The sequence below is a fragment of the Danio rerio genome, chromosome 3 (assembly GCF_052040795.2).
Source record: "Danio rerio strain M-AB ecotype USA chromosome 3, GRCz13ab, whole genome shotgun sequence".
NCBI lineage: Eukaryota > Metazoa > Chordata > Actinopteri > Cypriniformes > Danionidae > Danio > Danio rerio.
The window spans coordinates 36,547,237-36,573,858 of record NC_141023.1 but is presented as its reverse complement, the minus strand read 5'-3'; the positions used below and the strand labels follow the sequence as shown (position 1 = coordinate 36,573,858).

Here is a 26,622-nt window from a genome sequence, read left to right as displayed (position 1 = left end):
TTACCTGTCTGTTTATAGGTGTGTTTATCAGGCCACAGCACTGAACAGAGCGATGTGAGTACAAGCGTTCCCAGTCTCCGAGCATCTCTGTCCGGGCCGCTGTAGTAGTCAAGAGAATCGGACGTTAACACAAACCAGAACCTCCTCTGCCGAAGCCAACCTCCCTGCACCTCCCGCAGGAGCCAGCCTGGGGAAAACAGAGAAAGGAAAGAGCCATATTACACACCATAAACACTGCACCAGCCCCATCCAACGAGAATATAAAGCTTCCATCACCAAATCTGACAGAAATAAATGATGTGCAGATTGTAATGTCATTCTTTGAGAGCTAGTTCATGCCTAGTCAGACTGAGTGCTCACAAAAAAGGCGGAAAGGCACAAACCAGTCCGTCCACATCCAGATCAAAACCGCGTACTAAACCTCTGCTCACCAAATTTAATGGAGGGTTGTGTTAAGGTCACACTGGGGATAAAAATCTCCCTGCAGACCTTCAGAAAGTTTGTTGTTTATGCACAAATGGGTATCAGAGCCAATAATCAGGAACATTTCATGGGAAACCCTCATGACACCCAGACCATGTTACCTTTTTTCCGCTGCTGCTTGCAGATGTGTAGCACCTGCTACCTTTCCCTTGAATTTATGCATATGTGTGTGTGTGTGTGTGTGTGTGTGTGTGTGTGTCAGGCAGACAGACTGGGGGAAGACTGTCTTATTTAGCAGCACCGTGGGCCAGCATGAGACAGCCTGGCGGAGCATTTGGACCCATCTACACTAATATTACTCTACCCTGTTTATTATTACTCATTACATGTGATTGAGTATTATTACCTCTCTAGAGCAGCAAATACCGTTCAGCGCTCACATTTACACACCCTGAGATCATAGACGACTTGGAATTACACACACACACACACACACACACTTAAACTTGTGGTCAGCAGCTTAAGTGATGGTTAACGATGTCTATCTGTCTCAGCGGGTGCGGAGTGTGTCAGTCAATCCATGCGTCACTGGCATTACTAAAGCTAGAACTGATGCATATATATGAGTGAGTGTCAGTGCAAGAGTGTCTCTGTGTTAGTGTTGTCACATTACTGAATTTCAGTACCAATTGGTCTAAAGCTTTAAAAACATCCACTTCTCGCTAACATTTAAGCGCTGTTGAGCGTGTTCTTAAACACTGCTGATTTGCTGTTGTGTTTACATGCTCAACAGAAAGGACTGTGATTGGTCATGAAGGTCATCAGTTCACCACTGTTTACCGGGTGCAAACAGATACATGCCACTTGATCATTTTAAAGCCACGAAGATCAGCTGATGTGTCTATGACCTGACACAGGAGAGATCCGCTGATAAATGGCGACTTTAAAATGATCCAGTGCCCCTGTGTCTGTGATTGCACTCAGTAAACAACGGTGAGTTTGGTAAATTGATGACCTTCACAGCCAATAACTGTCATTTCTGTTGAGCATGTGAACACAATGGCAAATCAGCACTGTTTAAGGACGCAATTAAATGTTAGTGGAAAATGAACGTTATTAAAATTTTTGTACAGATTGGTACCGAAATTCAGTATCGTGCTAACACTACTCTGTGTGTGTGTGTGTGTGTGTGTGTGTGTGTAGCTGCAGACAGGAGTCAAAACTGTCTCTCGATTGAAAGCTGACAAAAATGACTCTTGTTGCATTTGGCTCAATTATTGAATTATTTATTTATGTGTTTGGGAGTTAATGGCTTTTTCACTCAACAGACGAAAGAAAGACAAATAGATTTGGAACAGAAACAAAGTGCGAGTAAATGCCAGCAAAAAATAAAGTGTGTAAGTATTTACTCATTCTGAATGCAATGTCAAATAAATGTTGCTCTTCTGAACTTCATATATGTGAATGGAAAAATGTTTTTATTTTATGATTATTGTGGCTTCCATAATAATTATTCTGAATGATTGCATGATGTGACATTGAAGACTGGAGTGTATGATGCTGCAATGCTGCAATCATCACAAAAATAAATGACATAAAACGTGCACTAGTATATATATATATATATAAATAAATAAATAAATAAATCACATTCCAATATGAATCTTTTTCTTTATTTTGGATCAAATTAATGCAGCACTGATAAAAGTTAGACTTCTTTCAATAACATTTAAAACATTTGATTTAACTTTAAACCTGTCAATTACCAATAAATAATTACCTATACCCATTAATAGATACAAGCAACAGTAAGGCTCAAGCACACACGTACGGTCCGTCAAGCTTGCGCGTGGTTGTATTGCCCTCGCCGTGACTGACGCGCACCTCTCAAAAAAACGTAACTATCGCAACGACACATAGCGCAAGCTCTGTAATTGGTCGGCTTGTTAGTGTTGACAAGCTTGGGCGGTGCTGAGAGCCGCGAGCTCAATGAAGCAAGTTTACAAGTGTCATGAAGGACCTCCAGATGGAAACTTTTGTTTTGTGTTTACCTTATGATTGAAGATGTTGCACGTTTGCTGGTTCCCACTAATTTGAGCTACTTGTAGCGTTCAGAAAAAAACTCGACAGAGTAACATAAAAGCCTACTGCCACCTAGCGTGTCAGAAGTGTTATTGCAGAGCAACACAAACAGCACGCGGAAGTATACATGCAAAGCTACATGCAAGGCAGGCACCATGGGTCACGCCTATCACTAGATGCAAAAGTATAAATCAGCCTTTAGTCCATTTTATTATAAGACTTGTTTAATTTACAGTAATTATAATTATAGTATCTCTTGCTCTAGATTGTATGGTTTGTTACATGAAGACTGATGGGTCAACATTTTAAATAAAGTTTTCTCCCCGTAAGAACTTTGGTCTGCTCACTTAAAATCTAACCCTTTAGGTAGCCAAGCATGCATGTGTGTGTGTAAAACATTGTTTATTGAGCTGCACCCAAGTTTGTAATGAACTCACTACATTCAAATATAAATGATCCTAGTATCATGTTCAGTCTTAGAAACGGTCATCTAAATGTATACATGATTTAAAACCAGTGGTGGAAATACTAAAGTAAAAGCACCATTACTTGCTTAAAAATAAAAGTATCTGCTGTAAACATTACTCAAAGTATGCGTAAAAAGTAGCCCTTTTAAAAGTACTCAAGAGTAGTGAGTATTATGCTGTAAAAAGCTGATGCATTTACATGCACTTTGTGGATGTGTGTAAACGTAACATTCTGTAGTGCATTTAGTGATTGTTTAAGGACATTTTGGTCATCACACAGTAAACATTCATCATCTATTCATCAATGACATACATCTAAACAGACTATGGGTCATTGAATGTAAAGATTTTAAACACGTTCTTGGAAACTTTTAATGCTTGCAATCAGTTTGCTGCATTTATAAATCCACGTATAAGACCACGTTTTGCGGTTGTTCTGAATGATGCGATTTACTTTCTATGTGTAATTTTGATTGGACGGGAATCACAGGACTGATTTTTCTAATTCCGAAAGACAGAAAAAAATAGTGACTGCAGATGGAGGAAAAAGTGGAGTAAAAGTACTGATACTGCACTAAAAATGAACTCAGGAGAAAGTAAAAGTATGTTAAAACTACTTGGTATATTACAATTTCTGAGAAAAAATACTCAATTACAGCAATGTGAGTTTTTTCTAATTTGTTACTTTACACCACTGATTAAAACCATACAGACATAATTCAATTCAGATCAATCTGATTCCAAGAGACATGTCAAAATAAATGGACAGACATGGTGCATGAAAACAAACAACATATGAATTAATCAGTGAAATAAGCTGAATTTCTTCCTCACCCTTTACGACCACCTCAGGGTCTTCATCCATCGTCATCTTAGTCTTCTGTGTGATCAGACTTCTTTTCTCCTCAGGAACTCCCGACAGACTGAGGAATATGAACACACAACACAGACGTCAGCAATGTGCCTACTGTAATCCAGTAAGTACTGTACAACCCCCTGCCTATCCCTTAAAAATACCCCCACACACACATACACCTTGAGGGAAGTTGGGGTCAACATCTCACTTCTGCTGCTAAAACAGACCCCAACAAAACCACTTCACATATGCAGACATTTCACATCTCACACACAAACACAACACACACACACGCACACACACATCCCTCCACCCTCCGCCACCATGGCCAGGCAGGGCAGAGCTTTATCGGTCTGGCAGCCAGGGAAAAGACTGAAAATAAACGTGACTAAGAGACGCCAAGGACACTCGCACGCAAAGAGGGAACTGGGGAGACTCAAGAATAACAAGAGTGGTCTAGGGGTAAGAAAATATCAAGTCATTGTTCACCAGAAATTATATTAATAAAAGAAAACACTATAGTTGGGATTTTTCCAATCCAATAGGCCCAATAAATAATCTAAATTAGGGCTGTGTTCACATTCTCAGTGTTTGGGATTGACAACCACATATACTTACAGATGAGAAATTGTGGATCTAAAAATGCCTGTTAAAAGCTTTAATACTGAACGTGATTACTGATTAAAACATGTACGCAAATTTTGAGTAATACGCAGGGCCAGACAGAATCTGCGGACATTTTATTTGCTATTTCTGCAAATAAATCCATTTGCAGTACTGTATATTTATTAAACACAGTTTAATCACAATCACACAATAAGCACTTGCATGCGAACTCGCATCAAACGTAGTTATATTGGGTCTAAGGGCTGGCGGCTGGCTGTTAAGGAGTGTGATAGCAGGCATGGATCAGAGGCAGGCGGCGTGGGTCAGAGGCGAGATATCAGGCTGGGTTCAGGGCAGGCGGCGTGGATCAAAGTCAAGGTATCAAGTAAGGTTCAAGGCAGGCGGGAGGCAAGGCAAGGTCGAGAAACAGTCCAGGTAATACACAGGAGATCAGGCAAGGAGATAACGCTCAGTAATGTCAGCAGGGCAGAACAAGACTTCGCAAAGGAGTGAGTGTGTGAGCTGCTTATATGAGTGTGTGGATCATCAGTGGGATGAGCTGCAGGTGTGTGTAGCAATCAGTGTATGAGCATGACGTAATGTTTAGAAGTCCGGTGATGGTGACCTCTGCTAGCCAGCGAGAGGAATGACTGGGACCGTGTCGGTGACAAAAAAAAATAATAATAATAACTTTTTTGTTTCAGGTGTACAATGCAAACCCAATCTAATTCTGTTTGGTAAACAAAGCAGGTCTCCCATGTCATATATCTACTAAAGAACAGAACATAATACGTTATAAACTGTATTGTAAATGCATCATTTAAACATTAGCATAGTCTAGAATTCTACTGAAATGAATATAATAACTGAACAATATATTAACACAAGTTTCCAGAAATAGACTCTATAATATAGAAATAGCTAAAAAATCTGCAAAAATCTGCATGCACAGATGCCACATGGGCCTAGTAAATAAGCAATAAACCAATCTAACCAGCTGCTGTACAAGCTGAACCACACCATCACAAATTATACAAAAATTAGGGCTGTGTAATTAAACGAAATTCAGTTTCAATTTAGATTTTGGCTTCTAACGATTATGAAAAAACATTAATCGAGATAAAATGATTATCGCATCATATGCCGCCCCCTTTCCAGTTTCACATGAAGATGACCAAAAGCATGTACTGTAATGTAATGCTTTCAGCACAATATGCATATCATTCATTGATGTACATTCGAATCGTTCACGTTTTTAAAAGCGCGAAAGAGTGCATGCTGTTGTGTGTGTGCGCTTAGCCTCAGAGACGAGCAGAGCACACACATCTAAAGTCATCTTATTGTGAGTGCTTTAATGGTCAAATACATGCATATTTGTGTCAAAACAAGGTATTTAGGGATAATTCATATTAACCCTCATTTATGTAATAAACAAACGAATCAAAAGACATGTGAAAGAGAAACCATTAATCAGAACTGCACTGCTCCTAAAGTGACAGCGCGCAATATTCCTGCTGCCGACTGTTTGAGAAAATCCCTCACTGCTCTTGACTGAAGGATTTTTGTAGCTATAATTAAAGCTTTTTTCCTTACAGTGAAGATGCTTAAAACACAGTTTGTTTCTTATTTTTATTCTATTGTATTTATTTCCCTTTCCTTATTTACAGGGATGATAATAACTGTATATATTACAGTTGAAGTCAGAATTATTAGCCCTCCTGAATTATTAGCGGCCCTTTATATTTTTCCCCAATTTCTGTTTATCGGAGATATTTTTTATCCCATTTCTAAACATAAAAGATTTATAAACTCATTTCTAATAACTGATTTCTTTTATCTTTGCTATGATGACAGTACATTAAATTTTACTAGATATTTTTCAACATACTTGTATTCAGCTTAAAATGACATTCAAAGGTTTAAGTGGGGTAATTAGGCAAGTCATTGTATGACAGTAGTTTCTTCTGCAGACAATCAAAAAGAAAAAATAAATAGTTTAAAGGGGCTAATAGTGTTGACCTTAAAATAGGTTTCAAAATATTTAAATCTGCTTTTATTTTAGCCAAAACAAAGCAAATAAGACTTTCTCTAGAAGAAAAAATATTTTAGGAAATACTGCGAAAAACTACTTGCTCTGTTAAACCTCATTTGGTAAATATTTGTTAAAAATAAATAAATGAATAAAAAATATCACAGGAGGGCAAATAACTGTGATTGTTTTGAATAATAGCGATTACAATTATGACCAAAAGTATTGTGATTATGATATTTTTGCCATAATCAAGCAGCCCTAACAAAAATGCATACAAAAACAATTCTATCATTTTGAAAGCGGTGCAGAATGACATCAGGACGCAAAAAAGAATTCATTTTTGGTTCCCTTGAGATTTCCCTATGAGGTTTTACAATGGGCTTTTTCAATTTATATGAAGCATGATGTCTGTGGTAGATGCAACTTATCACAAATGAAAACCCAAAACACACTAGATGTGTGTGTTTGTGTGGCTCGCAGAGGCTTTTTTGCACCATGTGACCTGACAGACTATGGTTGTCCAGACTAGTTCCATTCACAAAGCAGAGCTTGACCAAAAATATGGCTGTGAGTCTTGAAACTGTATGGTTGAGAGCTCTGTTACAAAATGTGGTTGTCACACCCCTAAAGAGCCAAAATGTGCATGAATGAAACCATATTAATGGCTTAAAAACAGAACTGACAACCGTTTTCTTCTGTTGTGTAAACATAGCATATGAACAATCTTAACGGGACCGTTTTTCTGAATATGTTTCCATGTTAAATAAATGAATTTACTCTCATGGTATATAAAAAACTGGTTAATAAATTTGGTTTGAATAATGTAAAAGAGTCATACTGTTATCCGAATGTACAAAATCAAGGTAAAAGTGTCTGTTAAATGACTACTTACTCAGTTGGACTAAACCACTCTTGTTAAGAGCACAATAACAACTTGTAATAAAAAGGTAAAAGATTAGTTAGAGGGGGTCATTAGTTAGCATTAGCAAATGATAGATGATTTGAGGAATGCTGGGAGCACAAGCACCTTGAAGCAGACAGTGACTGATAGATAATCACTCTGATAGCACTGGCACTCAGACAGTCTAAAACACACACATGATCAAAAAGAGAGAGCAAGGAAGTGCCGCATCAGCGGAATTTAATTTGACAGTGTGTTGATTAATTAAATGAGACATTCCTGTTATCTGAGATGACTTGACTTGGCACTAATTATTTGGACTAACTTATTTCTAATCCAAATTACCCAATTGTTGAGTCAATCAAATAGAAAAAATGGTGAGAAGAACCCATTTTCTCCTGCTGATGGTTCAGAAAAAACATCTTGGTTAATCCCAGAAATCATATCATCACTAAATGGATTGAGACTGGTCCAATTATAATGCTCAGTATGAAAGATATTCATTCTGAGGTTGTCTAAAAATTATATATTGACCTTATTCTTTCATGTAGGAACAGGCGCAGCCATTACAGATGAAATGTTCAGAGATTTCTCTTTAACTTCCACAGATTTTTAGCTATTAAAGTAAAATTGATCACTATGTTGCGCTTGATGTAAAACACACACACACATATATATATATATATATATATATATATATATATATATATATATATATATATATATATACACACACACACACACACACACACATACATACATATACACATTCTTAGCTATAAGTAGCTTGACCATTTACTGTCATTTTGCTATACACTCTAAAAATGCTGGGTTCTCATGATTCAATGTTGGGACAAATACAGACAAACCCAAAACCTTGGGCTAAAAACTGTCATTTAAATTTTAATGAACCCAATGTTGGGTCTGTTCATATTTGACCGAATGTTGGGTTAAGACAACCTAAAAGTTTATAGAGTGTAAGCAACTGACTATGAAGACTTAAATTACAGAAAGCGCTTACTTCTGCATTGCAGAATACAGTAAATAGCTCTGCTTTGCATTTTTTATACACTCTAAAAAATGCTCAACTCATTCAAGTTCTGACTCGTGGTCATTTCCCTTTAAAATGGCATAATATTATACTATGTGCTGTGCATAGCATCAAATAAGCTAGACGTTTTCCAAAGCACTAGACCTTTAGTAGCATGATATTATTATTTGTATAACTCTTTCATTCACTTGAATATAATTGATATTAGAGCTGCACGATTCTCTCACGACAGAATCGTAGAAATGCTGGATTAAGATCTTCTAGGGGGTCGAATCGAGATCGCAATCTTTTAACGATTAATTGTGCAGCTCTAATTGATATCTTAAAATGAAAGTATATTCGATAGATGCTGATCGTGATCAAAATAAAAGCAATAGATGACTACGATACATGACACCTACATAGGTACTTGTCGAGGAGCACTTTCGCCGCACAGAGATGCCCATACTAGGGCGCGCGGGTGTTTTAAGCTATATTTGTTTTTTTGTTTTTTTTAAAGCTAACTGAAATTAAATGATTTAATTAAATGGTGTAAATTAACCAGATTTAGTTTAAATCTATATATTGTCAGCTGACAATGCAGAAACTTAGGTGAGCAAATCAAGTCAAAGGCAGCTTCTGCTTGACTAGTGTATTCAACATTGAACTCCACTGTGTTATAAATGTGACTGTTTGGTTTAATTACAATAACTTATCATTTTAAAAGCTATACTGCATTAGTTAATACCATTTAAAGTAATGTTTTCTATAAATTTTGAAATATTCTGAAATAAATTAGGAAATTACACATGGCAACTTTTGGCCCTTCATACTCAAAAGTTTGGACACCCCTGGTTTAGTATAATCATGTAGTCGTCGAAATCAATGAGTGTTTAATATTGAATGCTCAACAAGAAAAGCACCTTTTTTGGAGAGGTTTAAAGGGATTGTTGCAAATTTGTTAAACTTGAGCTTAATTGTGCTTATTTGTTAAAGTTACAGCTGTAATTCAGCTTTTTACTCTTAAGTTGGAAGAATAACTGCAGTGGCACTTCGGCATAAGTTTGCCAAAAAATAATAAAACCCTGAATGTTTCAATTATGTTAAAATGGTTTCATTTAATTATTATTACATGGAACTGAAAAATCAATAACATTTGGTTTTTGCATAAAAAAGTGTAGCAGAAAGTATTGATTCATCTTTGGGATTTTTTCAAAACTTAAATTATTTAATTCAGATGTTGCCACAGTAATACAGTAACATAGGCTACATGCTAATGTGATATCATTGTAGTACACAACCATTTGAATAATTATTGCATAGTGTCTCAAACACTAATTAATATGTAATAACCAGTGTGTAGTTATATAATTTAAAGTGTATAATAATAATAATAATAATAATAATACCTTACAATTATATATTACTTTCCTGGAAACTGGGGAATCTTCTCATCCACCACCAGTGTGCAGCATCCACTTGGATGACTTGACGGCAGCCAATATGTGCCAGATCACACACCACACACCAGCTGATTGGTGGAGGAGACAGGGTGATGAAGCCAATTATGACATGGGTTTAATGATCAGTAGGCAGTAAGCAAGTGTGCCATTTAAAACACAGCTGCTCTCTTCGACTTTGCTACCTGTCTATATATTGTCCTGTCAAAATAAATGCAAACACACCTAAAATACATCTGAAAAGAAAATGCTCAAGCCAAATTTGGGTAAAATATGCACAAACTCAACCATCTTTCTAATGCTGTATTTTGAAGCCTGTCAATCAGCCCTAAAGTAAGCTGCCTCTACATTGACCTCAGACACGATAGCCTTGCGTCTGAGCTTTTCATGATCTTTGAATATCTCCAACCGTATCAATGTGCTGTACATTTATTTACAGGTCTGTTTACAAGTGCATGCGTGTAATAGAGATGCAGTGGTAGATCCCTGCGGATTTGCATCACTCTCTAATTTAAGTTGAAGCTCAGACAGAGTCAAGAGTTTACAGACATCCATCAGAAACATAGAGAGAGGGAACGCAAAAGAGAGAGAGAGAGAGGCAGGCAGCACAAAAAGAGGAAGCCTCCGTTTGCACAGGCTGGAGTCAGCCAGTCAGAACCTGCCAGAACCGGTTCATGGATCAGAGTAAACTCAAAATCAACGATCCAGTTTTAACAACCCAAAAAAATCTCTGTGCTTCGGGCATGAGAATAACCCTCATCCTAATCTAGACAGCATTAACACACATGCTGTACGGTACACACACACATAAAGCGATAAAACGAGCCGAGGTCTATCTCTGCTAGAGGCTGCTGGAATGAGACCAGATACAGATAAACATGCTTAACTATATAGAGACTTTAGAGGGCGTTAAGATATCTTATGGATGGTTATGGCGAATAAAAATGGGAGATGAACTTTATGACTCATGTCTCGGAGGCTAGAAATGTTTTACTATCTGTCTAGACTATCAGTAAAACTAAAAATGTTTTAATGCACATGGGGCTGAGGGAAGTCTGTTATGGTGACCTAAAAGGATAGATATTTTTGGGGCTAAACTGAAAAACCAAAGCAACGGGCGATGACTGATCCAGGTCGAAATCAGCGCATGCCTCATTTCACTTAAAGGCTGTGGAGAGATATGAAACACTGACTCACCGGATTATCTCTTACCTCTGTACGGGACGTGACAGTACAGGAGCTCACAATGCTCAACATACAGTGTGCTCTAAAACACAGAGAACCATAATCTAAAGCCCGTTTCCGGCAGCATCCACATGCAGCGTGTACAGTGTGACACTGTGGCAAAACAACAAGAAGAGGCTGATTTTGTGCACCAGTAATGTTTTGAGAGCTAAGAGCTGCTGCTCTATGGAGAAAACAAAGTAATTTCTTGGTTAAAAGTATAAACAATAAATCAAAACAAACAAATTACAAACAAAACAAATGACAGGTAAAATTAAGAAACAAATGACCGAACAAATGACAAAATGAACAAACAATAGATAGAAGAAACAAATGATAGATCAAATGAACAAACAAAATATTTAACAAACTAAACAAAACGAGAGTAGAAAAACAAAAGACAGATAAATAAATAAACAAACTACGGTTAATAACAAATAAACTGTAGACAAAATAAACAACAAATCAAACAATTAAAATAGATAAATGAACGCCTTAAACGAACAAACGATAGACAAAACAAAAAATTAAATGAACAAACAACAGCTAGAATGAGAAAACTGCAGGTAAAACAAGCGAACCAAAACATATAATAAAATGAAACAAGCAAACAATAGACAGCACAAACAAATGATAAATCAAATAAACAAACAAATGATTTAGCAAACAAAACAAATGACAGTAAAAAAACAATAGATAGGTAAAATAAATGAACTACAGTTAATACTGTAATAACTACAGTAAAAAACAAAACACAAATCAATTAATTAAGATAAACAATTGAAAGCTATAACAAACAAACAAACAAACAAACAAACAGTAGACAAAACAAACCATAAAATTAAATGAACAAACAACAGCTGGAATGAGAAAACTACAAATAAAAAAAGCGAACTAAAACCTAAAATAAAATGAAATGAACAAACAATAGACAGAAGAAACAACTGATAGATCAAATGAACAAAAAAAAATTTAACAAACAAAACAACTTAAAGAACAAAACCAAAAGATAGATAAATGAACTACAGTTAATAACGAATAAACTACACTGTAAAAAGCAATAGCTGTTCTCACAAATAAAATTAAAAGCAGTTTACTTATTCTAAATAAGTTTGTTCGCCTTGCAATAATTAAACAAGTAATCCCAACTTTGTAGCACATTAAGTTATTAAACTAAATATATTCAAGTAATCTTGACTTACAATAATATGTAACTTTTGAGTGGTCGTGTCAAAAGCATGTTAATGATAGAGAGTGGTGATGAGGGCAAGAATTAAAATTTAAGCATAATCAGACAAGCATAATTAATCTGAGAGCTTTTTCAATTCTTTGATGTTTGAAATGAAAAAAAAATATAATATATTATAATATATTAATATCAATAAATGTACTAATGTATATTACAAATTCTATTTATATAATAATGAAAAAACAATATTATATAAATATTATTATTGTGATGATTATTATTATTTTTATTGTTATTGTTATTATTATTATTATTGTTGTTGTTGTTGTTGTTGTTACAACAATAAACCTTGGTAAAAAATACTTTTTTTTGCAGTATGCGGATGCCAACTGTTTTACAAGGTCAGTTGTTCATGCTGCATGCTTTCATGCTGAGAAAGTAATAACTGTTTAAAGATGTTTAAAGATTAAGGAAATTAACGTGATGTCTGATTAATTGATTGATTGAAGCCTGTTTGATACACTGTACAATATTTAGACAATAAAAATATTTTAGAACAGTAGGTATTGGTTTTTGTCTTTACTTAAATGTTTTAGTTCAGCTTACTTGATCATTTTAAGGCAATCGGTTTCCTAATATTTACCTAGTGATGTGAACACTAATAAAGTGTTCATAAACACAACTAATTATTTTGAGTCAATGTAACAGAAGTTTACTTTTTTAAAAACTGTTAATACAAACTGTTTTAAGTTATTCTTACATAAAATGAATACACTACTTAGAAAAATTAAGGAAACTAATTGCCTTAACATTTCTAAAGTCAACTTATCACATTTTTAGGATAGACAAAATAAACAATGTGCATAAACAACAGAAAGCCCTAAGAGACAAACACTGAACAAAACAAACAGTAAATGTAAGGAACAAACAGCTTGAACGAGAAAACTACTTTTAAAACAAGCCAACCAAAACATAATAAAACTAAACAAAACAAACAATAGACATATAAAACAATTGCCTGTAGAATTTCATACTTACTGATATTGTAGTTTAAATAAACAAGCAAAAGTCTTTAATCTAACGCCCTATTCACACGGGGCTTCAGCGTCAACGCTTGACAGAAGGCGTGTCTGAAGTTGGAGCTGAAACTCGTCATAGAAGCGTCAGCCAATGAAATTCAGTCAGCAATAGGCCACTGTCTGAGCTGGTGTAATTGCATACAGCGATCTGATTGGCTGACGCTTCCGTCGGCGCTTGAAAAGTTGAGCTAGTCCCAACTTCTGCAGCGAGGAACGCTTCTGAAGCAGCGCCGACGGATCCACAATGCAGTTCGGCAACGCCTGACATCACCCATTCAAAGTGAATGGGAAGCGTTGACGCTGAAGCCCCGTGTGAATAGGGCGTAAAACTCCTTTAGAGACCTAAATATAAGAACCCTAGTCAAGACGCCTATATAGTGAATAATACCTGTTAACAACAGAATGGTCTTAAAAACTCATTGTTAAAAACGCAGGCATGATCATATGGATCTATTATTTGCCCTTTTCTTTTGGGAAATATAGATAACGAATAAAGAAAACAAAAAGAAAGACAGGAAGTGAGGGTTACAGTAGTTGGCCTTTGGCTGTCTAAACACTGGTGCCCTTCTGAGTGAATGAGCCACTCTAGATCAATACGAGCACCTTGGACCCTCGGAGCCAGATAACATGCAACACAATTACATATCGCTGATTACCTAACAATACCAGCTCCTGATCGACACAAAGCAGGTCACATCTCGTTCAAACCTCGCAACTTATTCATGTATGCTCGAGTACACACACACACACACACACACACACACACACGCGCACACAAGCACACACACAAGCACGCACAAACATACACACGTGTCTGCGCATTTATTGTGTGTCTAAACTTGAAATGCCACACCTACACAAGAAGGCACTGATAAAGCCCAGGGTTTGGCGTGGTGTGACTGTTTGATCTATTATATTGGATAAGAGTGAGGCACAGTGACATCAGCATGGCACCAGGCCAAACCTACAGTACGCATTCTGACTCGACCGTCCCGAATGAGGATAAGGAAACTAATACTTCCTTAAAAGAAAAAAGCAAAGCTATTCTGACTTGAATAATCCCAGCAAGCCTTTTTTGTTTTTAAAAGATGTCTAATAGATGTATAATAGACATCTAAACATAGTCGTCTTGGTTAAAACAAGGCTAAATTTGGGCTGTCAGTGAAATATAATAGATGTCTAAGAATATACCAAAACTAGACTAGTCATCAAATGAACAGAATTGAATGACTCGCATATAAAGTCTGTCTAATCTGTCTATTTGACGACTAGTCTAGTTTTGGGATATTCTTAGACATCTATTAGATTTTCACTGACAGCCCAAGTTTAGCCTTGTTTTAGCCAAGCAGTCTACATTTAGATGTCTATTAGATAATTATTAAACAAAAAAGTTTGCTGGGATATTGGTTTGATTATTTTTAAACCTGTAACATATATCATGATGGGATAATGATGCATCTTTGCCTAACTTTATTGAGGCGCTGATGTTTGATTGCTCAAGGGACTCTATGGAGTTCTCATTTGTAGTTTCAACTTTGTCTCAGACGTTGCTACTGAATTATCAACACCAAAATGTCTTAACTGCAAGGGAAAGCAAGGCAAACTTTATTTATTTTACACAACCGTAGTTGATCCAAAGTGCTTTACAATAAAATAAAATAATACAAAATCTGGTATTTAAAAATATAAGAAAAGGAAATATATATGTACATAAATAATACTAAAATACAGATAAGAAATAGCATGCATTTGTCATTTTAAGGTAAGGGAGTAAAAATAAGTCTTTAAATTAGATTTAAAAGCATCCAATGAAGAAGAAATCCTGATGTTCAGAGGGAGATTGTTCCAGAGCCTTGGGGCCGCAACACTGAAAGCTCGATCACCTTTTGATTTGCAGCGAGACTGAGGGACAGACAAAAGAAACTGTTCATGGGTTCTTAACGGTCTACAAGCTGTATATGGCCTAATAAGTTCACTGACAACGGCCAGGGCAGAATTGTGCAATGCTTTATAAGTGAAAAGAAGAATTTTAAAATCAACTCAAAATTTTATAGGAAGTCAGTGCAATAAGGCAAGGACAGGGGAGATATGATCTCTTCTCCTAGTTCCTGTTATTAATCTGGTGGCTGCATTCTGGACCAACTGTAACCGAGAGAGAGTGTTGACTGAGGTAGACCAATGTACTAAGAGTTGCAGTAGTCTAACCGAGAGGAGATTAAAGATTAAAGCAAGTGTTACAATTTCTAAATCTTTTTTAGAAAGAAAAGGTTTAACTTTTGCCACCAATCTAAGCTGGAAAAAGCTGCTCTTCACAACTGCATTTACATGTTTGTCAAACTGCAAGAGTGGATTAAAGTTAACTCTGAGACTCTTTGTGTGATCGCTTAGGAGTCCTAGCTGAGATTGAATCGTTGGTAGCAGCGCAACCTAATTATGGCACTTCTGTTTTATTTTCATTTGATTGCAGAGAGTTATTGGTCATTCAGGTCTTAATGTTGGTTAGGCATAAGAAAAGGTGTTCCAATGATAAATCTTTCCCTAGTTTGATAGGAAAATGTAGTTGGAGATCATCAGCATAGCAGTGATAGCTTATATAATGTTTGCGAAGTATTGAGCTTTGTATTGCAGAACTGTTTAGTATGATTGAGTATGATTTAGTGCACAGATTGAATGAAAACAGCTATTGTTGACATGCATTCCTAAAAAAGACACTCAGTTTGTGCTTTGATCAAAGGTTTCAGCTAAGAAGAGAATTAGCTAAGACATTTAGAGCTCCAATTTGTCATTTTCTTTCCCAAGGGATACTGAAAGCTGAAATTTATAGGCAGATTTGTGTTGTGTGAGTGAGAATGTGCTGGAAGTGGAGGCGTGTTTGAAGTTTAGGTCTGGAAACTGTAAAGTAGGGCTTTATTCAGCAGTCACAGCTGGAACGCAGGTTTGGACTGCTGTAGTGTGTCTGTAGGGGGGGCGAGATAAGTCTGTATGTGTATATAGGGGGTCTCTAGGCTTTCCACAGCTGTCCAATCAAACCCATCCCGACCGACCCACCGCTGCCCACTCTTTTCCCAGAGTCTGCATGAGGGGCCTACCAGTCGACTTCCTGCAAGACGCAGAGCAGAGCAGGAAGCAATTTGTCACACAGGATTAAACGACAGGAATAATAGAAAACGAGTGCACCAAATTCCCCAAATCTAGACATGGAGGAACAGCAAGAGAGAAGTACAAATAAACGGATATACAAGATAAAGCTGCCTAGACGAAATATCTAACCAACTGTCAGTTAAGTGAGATGTTGACTTTACTGACGCACCAAGACATCAGTTTACACTCATTCCACGACTGGTGAAAGAAAGGGAGAGGAAGAGAGAACAGGAAGGACTGGAAAGAGCAGTTGAGATTGTAACGGTTGTAAAATGAAACACACGGAGCAGTGAGCACTGATTTGATGGCAGGGTAAAGGAAAATAAGCAAACTGTGTGTGTTTACGGAAGTGAAAACAAAGTTGCCTCAAGAAACCTCTACTGTTTAGCAGTTGTTGTTGTTTTTTATGTTTTTTTTTTTTTTTTACAAAACTCACAGATACAAATTTTGGGGCTTCAATCCAAATTCATCCGGAAGTAAATTGTTTTAAATATTAATAACCAAATATGTTTTATTGAGCACCAAACTTAATAAAATGAGTTCTTAACAACCCTGTGACACTGAAATTGAATAATATTACATTATTAAATTATTTTTTTATGTATTAAAAGCCATAGTAAACATAACAGACATCGTTCAACTACCTTGAAAAAAAGTTCCCAACTTCAAAACCATTTAACATTATTGTTTAAAGACTAAAATATATAGCAATTGATTAAAATGTAACATCTGGTAATAATTTGACAACAAAAGCATAGCTTTGTTTTGCTTGAAGCAATCCAAGTTCAAGCGTGTAGCTTGTTACAGTGTTTTACATAAGCAACCTTATCTAATCTCTAAAGTTATGATGACATTTCTTCCTATTCTAAGGTAAAAATGTTGCCATTAAGAGCAATTTATTACGTGTTATCAAAAGGGTGACATATTTTCAGATGTATAGATTAACAAAAAAAAAAAATTTGACTTCAGAGATCTGTTCTTCGTACCTCGCTTAAATGATCTAAGATGATTTGACTGATCTGATTTGACAGATCCTGGATCTATTAGTCTTGATAACTGATCTTTGGCTAACTTGGTTCTTCTAACAAGTTTGCTTATCAGATTAAAATGTCTGGATGAACTGATCTGAGACCGCTACATGTGTTGTGAAGTACAGATCTATTCCGATCAATCGGAATCATGATCATCAATGCAACAATTGGCTGATGGCACAGGAGTGTATAATATGACATCATCTGGTTAATATTCAATTATCCATGTGAGCAAAACTACATAGAATTCATAGTGAACAGTTTGTTAAATATGATACGCAATAACTTTCTATCTTTGTTGTGGGCTGCAGGCACTGCAATTTTCATGTGTCATGAGTACTTAGCAATTTATTTAGTTTTACATTTAGAGCAGATTTTCTTTGTAGTAGCCTAGGCCTATTCAAGTTTCTTAATCAGCGTAAAGAATAACTGGCTGTTTCAATTAATTTTTAATCAAAAAAGCATTTTGATATCGCAAAAGGTGTCTGCAACTTTTGCAAATTATCAAACCCCTCGTCATATTAGCTGTTTAAAAAAATGCATGACTGCATAAATTATTATTCCTTAAAAAAAAAAAACAGTCGATAATTGTGCATATCTGTTATTATACACAAATTGTACTAAAGCTGGTACCTTAAAATAGTATGCGTTTGTATCTAAATATATTAATAAATGTTTTACCCCTTGAGGAGAACCACCCCATATATATTTATATTTTTATAAATTAATAACTTTGATATTTTTTTGATGATTTACTATTTTCCGAAGTGTATATAATTACTACTGTAAGAAAATTTCATTTGGTACTTTCAGTATTACCCTTGCTTGAAAAGACCCGATCTAATCCGGTTTATATGAAACAAGCCTGCTCCTGGTTTTAGCTACCAGCCCTGTTGCTATGACCACAACTCCAGATGAGCTTTGAAGAACAAAATGATACAATAAAATTACAATGGAAATTTATAAAATGGAGAAAATTACCGCATTTGTAAATGGGAAAATAGAACAATTTATTTCATTCTGAAAAAAAAAGAAGCAATTATGCAACATCCCATAGACCTGAACTTTTCTGTTAGCTTAAAATCGGAAGGATCACTCCCTACATGTACATAGTTTTGTTGCTGACATTTATGTGTATGTATATCTTGTTTTATTTATTTATATATATATATATATATATATATATATATATATATATATATATATATATATATATATATATATATATATATATATATATATATATATATATATATATATATATATATATATATATTTTTTTTTTGTCCCCCAATATTTTTTCCAATATGTTTTTTATGTATAACATTAGTTTACATGCAAAAAGGAAAAGCATATATAAAGGAAAGAATATATTGCTGAAAGAGAAGGTGGATGTACCGAATTTGTGCTTATATTTGGGAGTTTATTCACATGTATGATCTCTGACAAGTATCTAATGTAAGTGCACTTTTTGAGAAAATAAAAAAGGGCATTTTAAAATAGTATCTTATTTTTTCAAGCTTACAATGATAAATATAATATATATTTTAGATGTTGTGTAGTTCTACATACATAATACATATAGATAAACAGTGAGTGATATGAAAAGACTAAATAGAAACTATTAACGTGCAAGGGGGCCTTGCGGCTTGGAGAGCTTAAGCTCAGATGTTTTGTATGTTTTCAGTGGAACAGCGTCATGGAACTGGAAACTCTGGGGTTAGTAATAGTGCCAGGCAAACTGGTTAATATGAAGGCAACATTGCAGTGTGTGTGTGTGTGTGTGTGTAACCCTCCCTCTCTGACGCTCTCTGCGGCCTAGGCTCGCTAACCTAAACCATCTGTGTGGCCCACACTGACAGGAAACTGATAAAAGAAATGAAGGGATGGAGGAAAGGTAGAAAGAAGGAAAGCATATTTTATGCATCCCTCTATAAACGTTTACTAAGGGGATTTTATTCTGTAAGTGTGTGATCTTTACTGAGAGTCCACGTGACTTACACACATCAATAGCCTGATTAATCAATGGTTAACACCATGATAAAAGCTAATATGACCCGGTTATCCATATCTCACTCTCTCAATCCTTTCAAACACTTTCGAAACGTAAATTAATCATCAGTCTGTCACAAAAAGATCTGTTTAATGCAGGAAATAGCTAAAACACCCAACATTATGTTACAAACAAAAAAGAAGGTTCTTACAATTCATTTTCTCACACGTATTTAAACACTTTCTAAATGTGAATAAATCATCGATCTGTCACAGGAACACAATATCTGTTCACTAACTGCTAACACACCACTGTCTTAACTGAAGTAATCATGACATGACAACTAATCACTCTCAGTGTGCACTTCTCTCTGTAGGGCAATAATCTATATAGCAGCATTCTCCATAGTGGCATTTTGAACTGTAGTCAATAGATGATTGATTTTCATCCAATTAAAAATTCAGTGCTGCTTATTTATTAACCAAGCAATGTCCTTGCTGGAAGGCTTGCTTACACTCGACTGCTTGTATGTGTATGTACAGTTCATGTGTGTGTTTTACCATGTTAAGCAACAGTAAATAACAACAGCAAAAGTAAATATATGTAATACTTCAATACTAAAACATCTTCTTTTAGGGTTTCTTGTCATTAACGCCATTGAACTGAAGCTTGACTACAATATTTAATCGCAAACCAAATCGAAATCGCAATATCTGTCAAAAAATAAAAAAATAAAAATTAACCCAAATCGCACAGCCCTAAACAACAGCAAAAAGCCCCTGCAGAATTCAATACAGAAACCATGAAAGTCCAACCGCTGAAACATGGGAAACACATTAGCACCAAGCTGTGACCTGTCAGGTCGACACACTAATGGATTGACAGAACAGAGCAGCTGGCCAAAAGACCTGAAATCCACCGCCAAACATCAATAAAATGCTTGAAATTTAAAAAGCCAGATAGAGGAAATAAACCATGAGAGACGCATACAAAGCTAATCCTCTCGTTCAGATATGGTGATTGAGGACAGTATGATGGAGTAACCTCTGCTAAAAATAATACGGTTTACTCAAGAATACTGCCAAGACATTCCACATCCAGCCAGCTGAGCGGGACAGAAAGCACTCTGGTAACAGGACGTGTGTGTGTCTAATCCGTGATGAGACCCAGCGACCTCTACACGCGATAAAAGACACTGAGTCACTGTCTGGCTGAAGGTTTCATGCAAATCTCAACCTGCTGAAACACACACTGTAAGTCACACACACTTGTATAGTTATCTTTATGGGCTTCCTGTTAATGTAATGATTTTTATACAGCCCAAACCATATATTCCTCCCCCTTCTCTAATCCAATCCTCACATTAAACAATCAGCATTTTTATATTTTCAAAATACTCCATTAGGTGCAGCACGGTGGCTCCGTGGTTAGCACTGCCGCCTCATAGCAAGAAGGTCGCTGGTTCAAGTGCCGGCAGGGTCAGTTGGAGTTTCTGTGTGGAGTTTGCATGTATTCCCTGTATTGGCCTGGGTTTCCTCTGGATGCTCTGGTTTTCCCCACAGTCCAAAGACATGTGCTATAGGTGAATTGAATTAAATAAATAGGCCATAGTGTACGTGTGTGAATGTGTTTATGGATGTTTCCCAGTACAAGGTTGCAGCTGGTAGGACACACGCTGTGTAAAACTTACGCTAGACAAATTGGCAGTTCATTCCGCTGTGGTGACCCCTGATGAATAAAGAGACTAAGCCGAAGGAATGAATGAATACTCCATTCGATGAGATTAATGAACCGTTTTCCTTATGGAGACAAAAATGTCCCCACAATGTCAAAATTAATTTTGTTATACTTGAGAGGACATTTAGACCTCATAATATAAGAAATACGAGGCTCACACACACACTCATGTAGGTTTTAGTGGTTTATGGGGACTCTCAGGAGGTATAATACATTTTATGCTGTAAAAAAACATCATTATATGGCCTTATCCTACCCCTACCCCTAAACCAAACCTTCACAAAACACAAAGATACCATTAAGTATGATTTTTAACTTATTGAGGACACAAGGCCTAGTCAATCATGTCATTAAAGTTGTGTCCTCATAAACCATCAAAACTAGCAGGCGCACACACTCTTCCTGTAGCTTCAAGGACTTGCAGTCTTGATTACACCATAAAATAATCACCCATTTACACTGAGGTTTTGCTAATTAAAAGTCAAACACTTTTTGCGCACATTTGATTCTTTGTCTTGTGACACACCCTGAGCTATGACAAAATCTGGCTGGCTCACATACCATTATCTTACACGTGGCTGATTAACCTCCTGCTGAGTAAATTTCAACTTTCTATTCATCAAAGAATCCTGAAAAATCATATATTAGTGTTTTCACAGAAATATTAAAAAGACTTCCTGTGGCTCAAACAGTAGAGCGTAGTGCTATTAACGTCAAGGTTGTGGATTTGATTTCCAAGGAAAGCAAGAACTGATCAAACGTGCACCTTTGGTTAAAACCGTTTTCCAAATACACAAGTGTAAAATGTACATGTACATACAGTATATTGCACAGAAGTCTTTGTGAACATAAGAAACTCAGTCTCTATGCTGGTGTATCTTATTAAAATATCATGGTTTTACTATCTGATATAATCACTGCACCACCACAGTGTTTTTAATGATATATGCTAGACATAGGACGATGACCGTTTTCAAAGTATACCTCGCTTTGGAAAAGTCAAGGTCACAAACTGTTCTGCTTTACTGTTCCTACGATATTTGTAAAGGGTTTTGTTTTTAGGACAACAGTATCTCCAGCAGAAAGATATCCAAGGATAACATTTGAAATTGTAAAGAAATCAGTGGTTCTGAAACTGGTGAAGACAGCAGAAGTCAATGATTCACTTGAATTATTTAGCCTCACATGTTGACTGCTCCAAATTATTATCCATGTATCTCAAAATAAATATAAACTGTTTTCAAAGTGGTAAATGGTCAGACATTTAAAAAGAACATATTTTAAAGCAATGAGCACAATACCGTGAAACCGTGATATTTTTATCCAAGGTTATCATTTCATCAGAATCATATACCAACCCATGTCAAATATATGCTGACTTAAGATGTAACACACACGTATATATGCATGAACGCATGCACACACACATACAGTATAAAACCTCATTAATGTCTGAACTCACCAAGGAGTGCCGTTGGCTGATCGAGTGGGCTGAGACAGAGTGACCTCTAGTTGCCCCTGTAAAAGAGAAAGGACAGAACACATGGGCATCTGGCAGGTATTGATCTGTCACTTCCCTTTCCAGTAAACTGTGCTTGATATTCTCGAAGGATGTGCAGTACACTGAGATCATTCAGCCTCTTTCACTTCCTCTGTCTCGATACATTCAACAAACAAATGCTTCCATTGCCTGCTTCAGTTTTGGATAGTCATGGTAACAAAATTTCAGAAATGGATACCACCGAAACCACTAAAAAGAGAGGGGATTTTAAAATGGGAAAAGGGTAATAAAATGCATTACCTGGAAGTTGCCTTGGAATTTTTATTATTTTTTGGACATTTTTAGAAGTCCCCATGAACTTAACTTTACTTAAGGTTAATTTACATATAGTAAATGGTTTTGCATGTAATGTAATTTAATGTAATGTATATATTTTTTATTTTAATTGCATTAAACTTTAGTCTTGTGTGTGTTACCCTTATAATTATTTGTCTGCATATACAACTATGTGCATTGTCTATCATTATTAGCCAAATTTTATGATCAGGACAAACCCTAGTCTATCATGTGGCTTTATATTTTATCGCAAACATAACTATGCTACTAACCAGTACCTTGATATTTTGGTAATGCGTCTATCGACATTTAAATTTATATATATATATATATATATATATATATATATATATATATATATATATATATATATATATATATATATATATAGATATATATATATATATATATATATATATATATATATATTTATTTATTTATTTATTTGTTTGTATATTCTGTTTGTCTATTCTATATTCTGGAATCTGATTGGTTCTGATAGCTGTGTGATATTCCTATAACAACAGCACTCTTACAGCCTTGTGAGGCACCCTTCTGTCTTACTGCGCCACATGAAGTGACAGCAGATCAATAAACTCACTACAGTTTGACAAATATTGCAGCTGCTGGACAACATAAATTACTTTTGAGGCTTTTTCAGGCAAGAATGAAGCTAATTAGACTGCAACTATGAAGTTTATTTATAAGGATACTGCCTATTTATGATATTTATAATTTTTGAGACAGCGCATGAGCATCCATTAGCCTGTCATTGAGCAGAGCAAAGACGGTTGATGTTGTCTATCCACAAGATGGCGACAGAGACCACATAATAAGCCCTTAGAGGAGAAAAACAGCATGATTTCCAACTACAGTTAATCAATTCATTATTAAACTGGTGAGTGACATTCTAAGTCAATCTCTCTCTTTTGTATGTTGTAGTGCTGTATTTATACCATAGTAATTGTAGTGTATTGAGTGCGAGATGGGACTCACATATAAGGAATGTATGCATTTAGTGTTGGCCACTCTTTGTATAACCCCGAGTTACTTTTTGATTGGCCATCTGTAAACTAGTTCAGAAAACAGAAACAAGAAGAAATGCCCATATGTGTTTAGCGTTTTTCCTTATCGTAAACACAACAGTAATCTGGTAGGGATTGCGTTGCTTTGCCTTTTTCGAGGTTAATTAATTTGAAATCCTAATTGAAACAGAAATACTGGGAAATGTCTGTAGACTGATGACATTTCATGCCGTTCGAGACGCTTTCTGTATGTCCAAAACCAAAAGATTGAATAAAAGCAGAATGACCTCAATGTGCGGACGTTCTTCCATTTTGGCACTTTGCTTTTGTGTCCATCAACTAGCAACATCCCTACACTAAACAGCAACTTGATGACCCAAGCGTACTGGGGTTCAGAAGGAAAAGACAATGTGAACCCAAACCAGGGCGGCAAGGGGGGAGGACAATTGAACTTGGGTACGGTCCAGGCAATTGAACAAAGAGTGAAAACACTCTAAGGAACTCAGTCTCCCACCATTGCAAATAAACAATCATATCGCTAAATTATATTTTGTGATTTATTTATTTTATTTCAAAGCAAGATTAAAGACTAAAGCCCCCAATGTTTCAATATAAGCTTTAGAGTATTAAATATAAAAACAGCTTCAGCATTGCTTTCAATTACAATAGCAACTGCAATTTCTTGATGTATAAATCTGACTTATGATTATACTTATATGATGTAGATTTCTATTTTGGAGATATACACCAAAAATTGAATACCATGTAGATATACTCCAACAATTCAATTCAATTCACCTTTATTTCTATAGCGCTTTTACAATGTAGATTGTGTCAAAGCAGCTTCACATAGAAGATTGCACTGCACAATTTACACAACTGTTTTTCAAAATGGTTGCTCAACCACCCATGATGAACTAGATAGAGGAATGGATTAAGAAAATAGTTTGGCTGTTGGCATCTGCACAAATGATTGACAGCGTGACGGGCTAGGGTTCAATGGGACATCCGAATTCTTTAAAGCATTCCTCAGGTCTGGCTTCCTCTTTCCAATCTCAGAGCTCATATTAAAGAAAGGAAGCCAGACCAAAAAAGGGGCTCTGGGCTGCAGTAGGGGTCCAGGAAAGGTCAACCTGAATGACCTGAAACCCTTTGATGAGACTCAACGTGGCTAACCAAAAGAAACTGGAGTTGTTCATATTGGAAGTCAGTAGACTGTATGGTATTTCAGCTTTCATAGTTGTAAATTAATAATGAGTGAATTCGTGTAATAATGTGCACGGTAATTCTCAAATGACTACAAATGCCCAGTCTAGTAAGTCATAAGGTCAGTCAATGGATTTTTATTTAAAATGCTCTGCACATACAAAGCTGAGTGGCACAAAACTGACCACACTTCCTCTTTGCTAAATTGTAAATTTCAGAATCTACCACACACACACACACACACTTACCAAGTAGTCTAAATTTAGACTTCACTTTAACCTCTTTTGTTCTTGAATTTGGTTGGACCAATCAAGCATCACTATTACTGCTCATGATTATAGTTAGATGTTGTATTTTAGTTCACTTGTACTAGTAGAAGTGTCAAATCATCAAACACATTGTAACAGCTTAGCAACAACACTGGAGAAAAACTTAATTAAAGCTTCCTAGCAACTACTTAGGAATGCATTAAACCAACCCAAGAAACATGAACAACTGCATGAAAGAAATTCATTCAAATGTAGAAATGTATTATGTAAAGCTATTATTATACTTAATTTTTTATTATTATGTATTAGGCATGCTCCGATTGATCGGCCAAAGATTGATAATCGATTAATCGATAATCACATTTAATGACTGGGCACTCACCAATCCGGCCAATTTTATGAACAGATCGCATGGGGTTTGTTTGAGTTAACAAGCCTGATCTGAGCATCTCTTTTATATATTATATTATTAATTCATTCATTCATTTTCTTGTCGGCTTAGTCCCTTTATTAATCCAGGGTCGCCACAGCGGAATGAACCGCCAACTTATCCAGCAAGTTTTTACGCAGCGGATGCCCTTCCAGACGTAACCCATCTCTGGAAAACATCCACACACATTCACACACACACTCATACACTACGGACAATTTAGCCTGCCCAATTCACCTGTACCGCATGTCTTTGGACTGTGGGGGAAACCAGAGCACCCTGCGGAAACCCACGCAAACAAGGGAGAACATGCAAACTCCACACAGCAACGCCAATTGAGCCTAGGCTCGAACCAGCGACCCGGCAACCTTCTTGCTGTAAGGCAACAGCACTAACTACTGCGCCACTGCTTCGCTTTCAGAACTCAGAACTTTCTTATTAGTCTTAAAACAGTTTTTATTAAAGCAATCAGTCAAAACAATAGGTTTTGGAATGCATCACTTTATATAGTAATTCCACCTTCACAGAGCTTCACCCACCAATTACCACATGTAGCGGCTGAGTAAGCCGAGGACAACGATGAAATCAAATGATAAAGATGCTC

At 36.1% G+C, this 26,622-nt stretch overlaps 1 protein-coding gene across 2 annotated transcripts in view; it reads right to left on the bottom strand.

Annotated features, from left to right (window-relative positions):
* The window catches only part of plekhh3 (pleckstrin homology, MyTH4 and FERM domain containing H3), an 83,124-nt gene that overhangs the window by 32,730 nt on the left and 23,772 nt on the right, over positions 1–26,622 (bottom strand). Inside the window, exons 2-4 of one of the 2 annotated variants that reach the window (XM_087244861.1) lie at positions 22,714–22,769; positions 3,807–3,895; positions 5–187 (exon numbers count right to left, since the gene is read on the bottom strand). In XM_087244861.1, coding sequence (XP_087100987.1) covers positions 5–187; positions 3,807–3,895; positions 22,714–22,769 — 328 coding nt within the window. The remainder of the gene's footprint in view (positions 1–4; positions 188–3,806; positions 3,896–22,713; positions 22,770–26,622) is intronic. The other variant, XM_087244862.1, reaches the window with a different exon arrangement.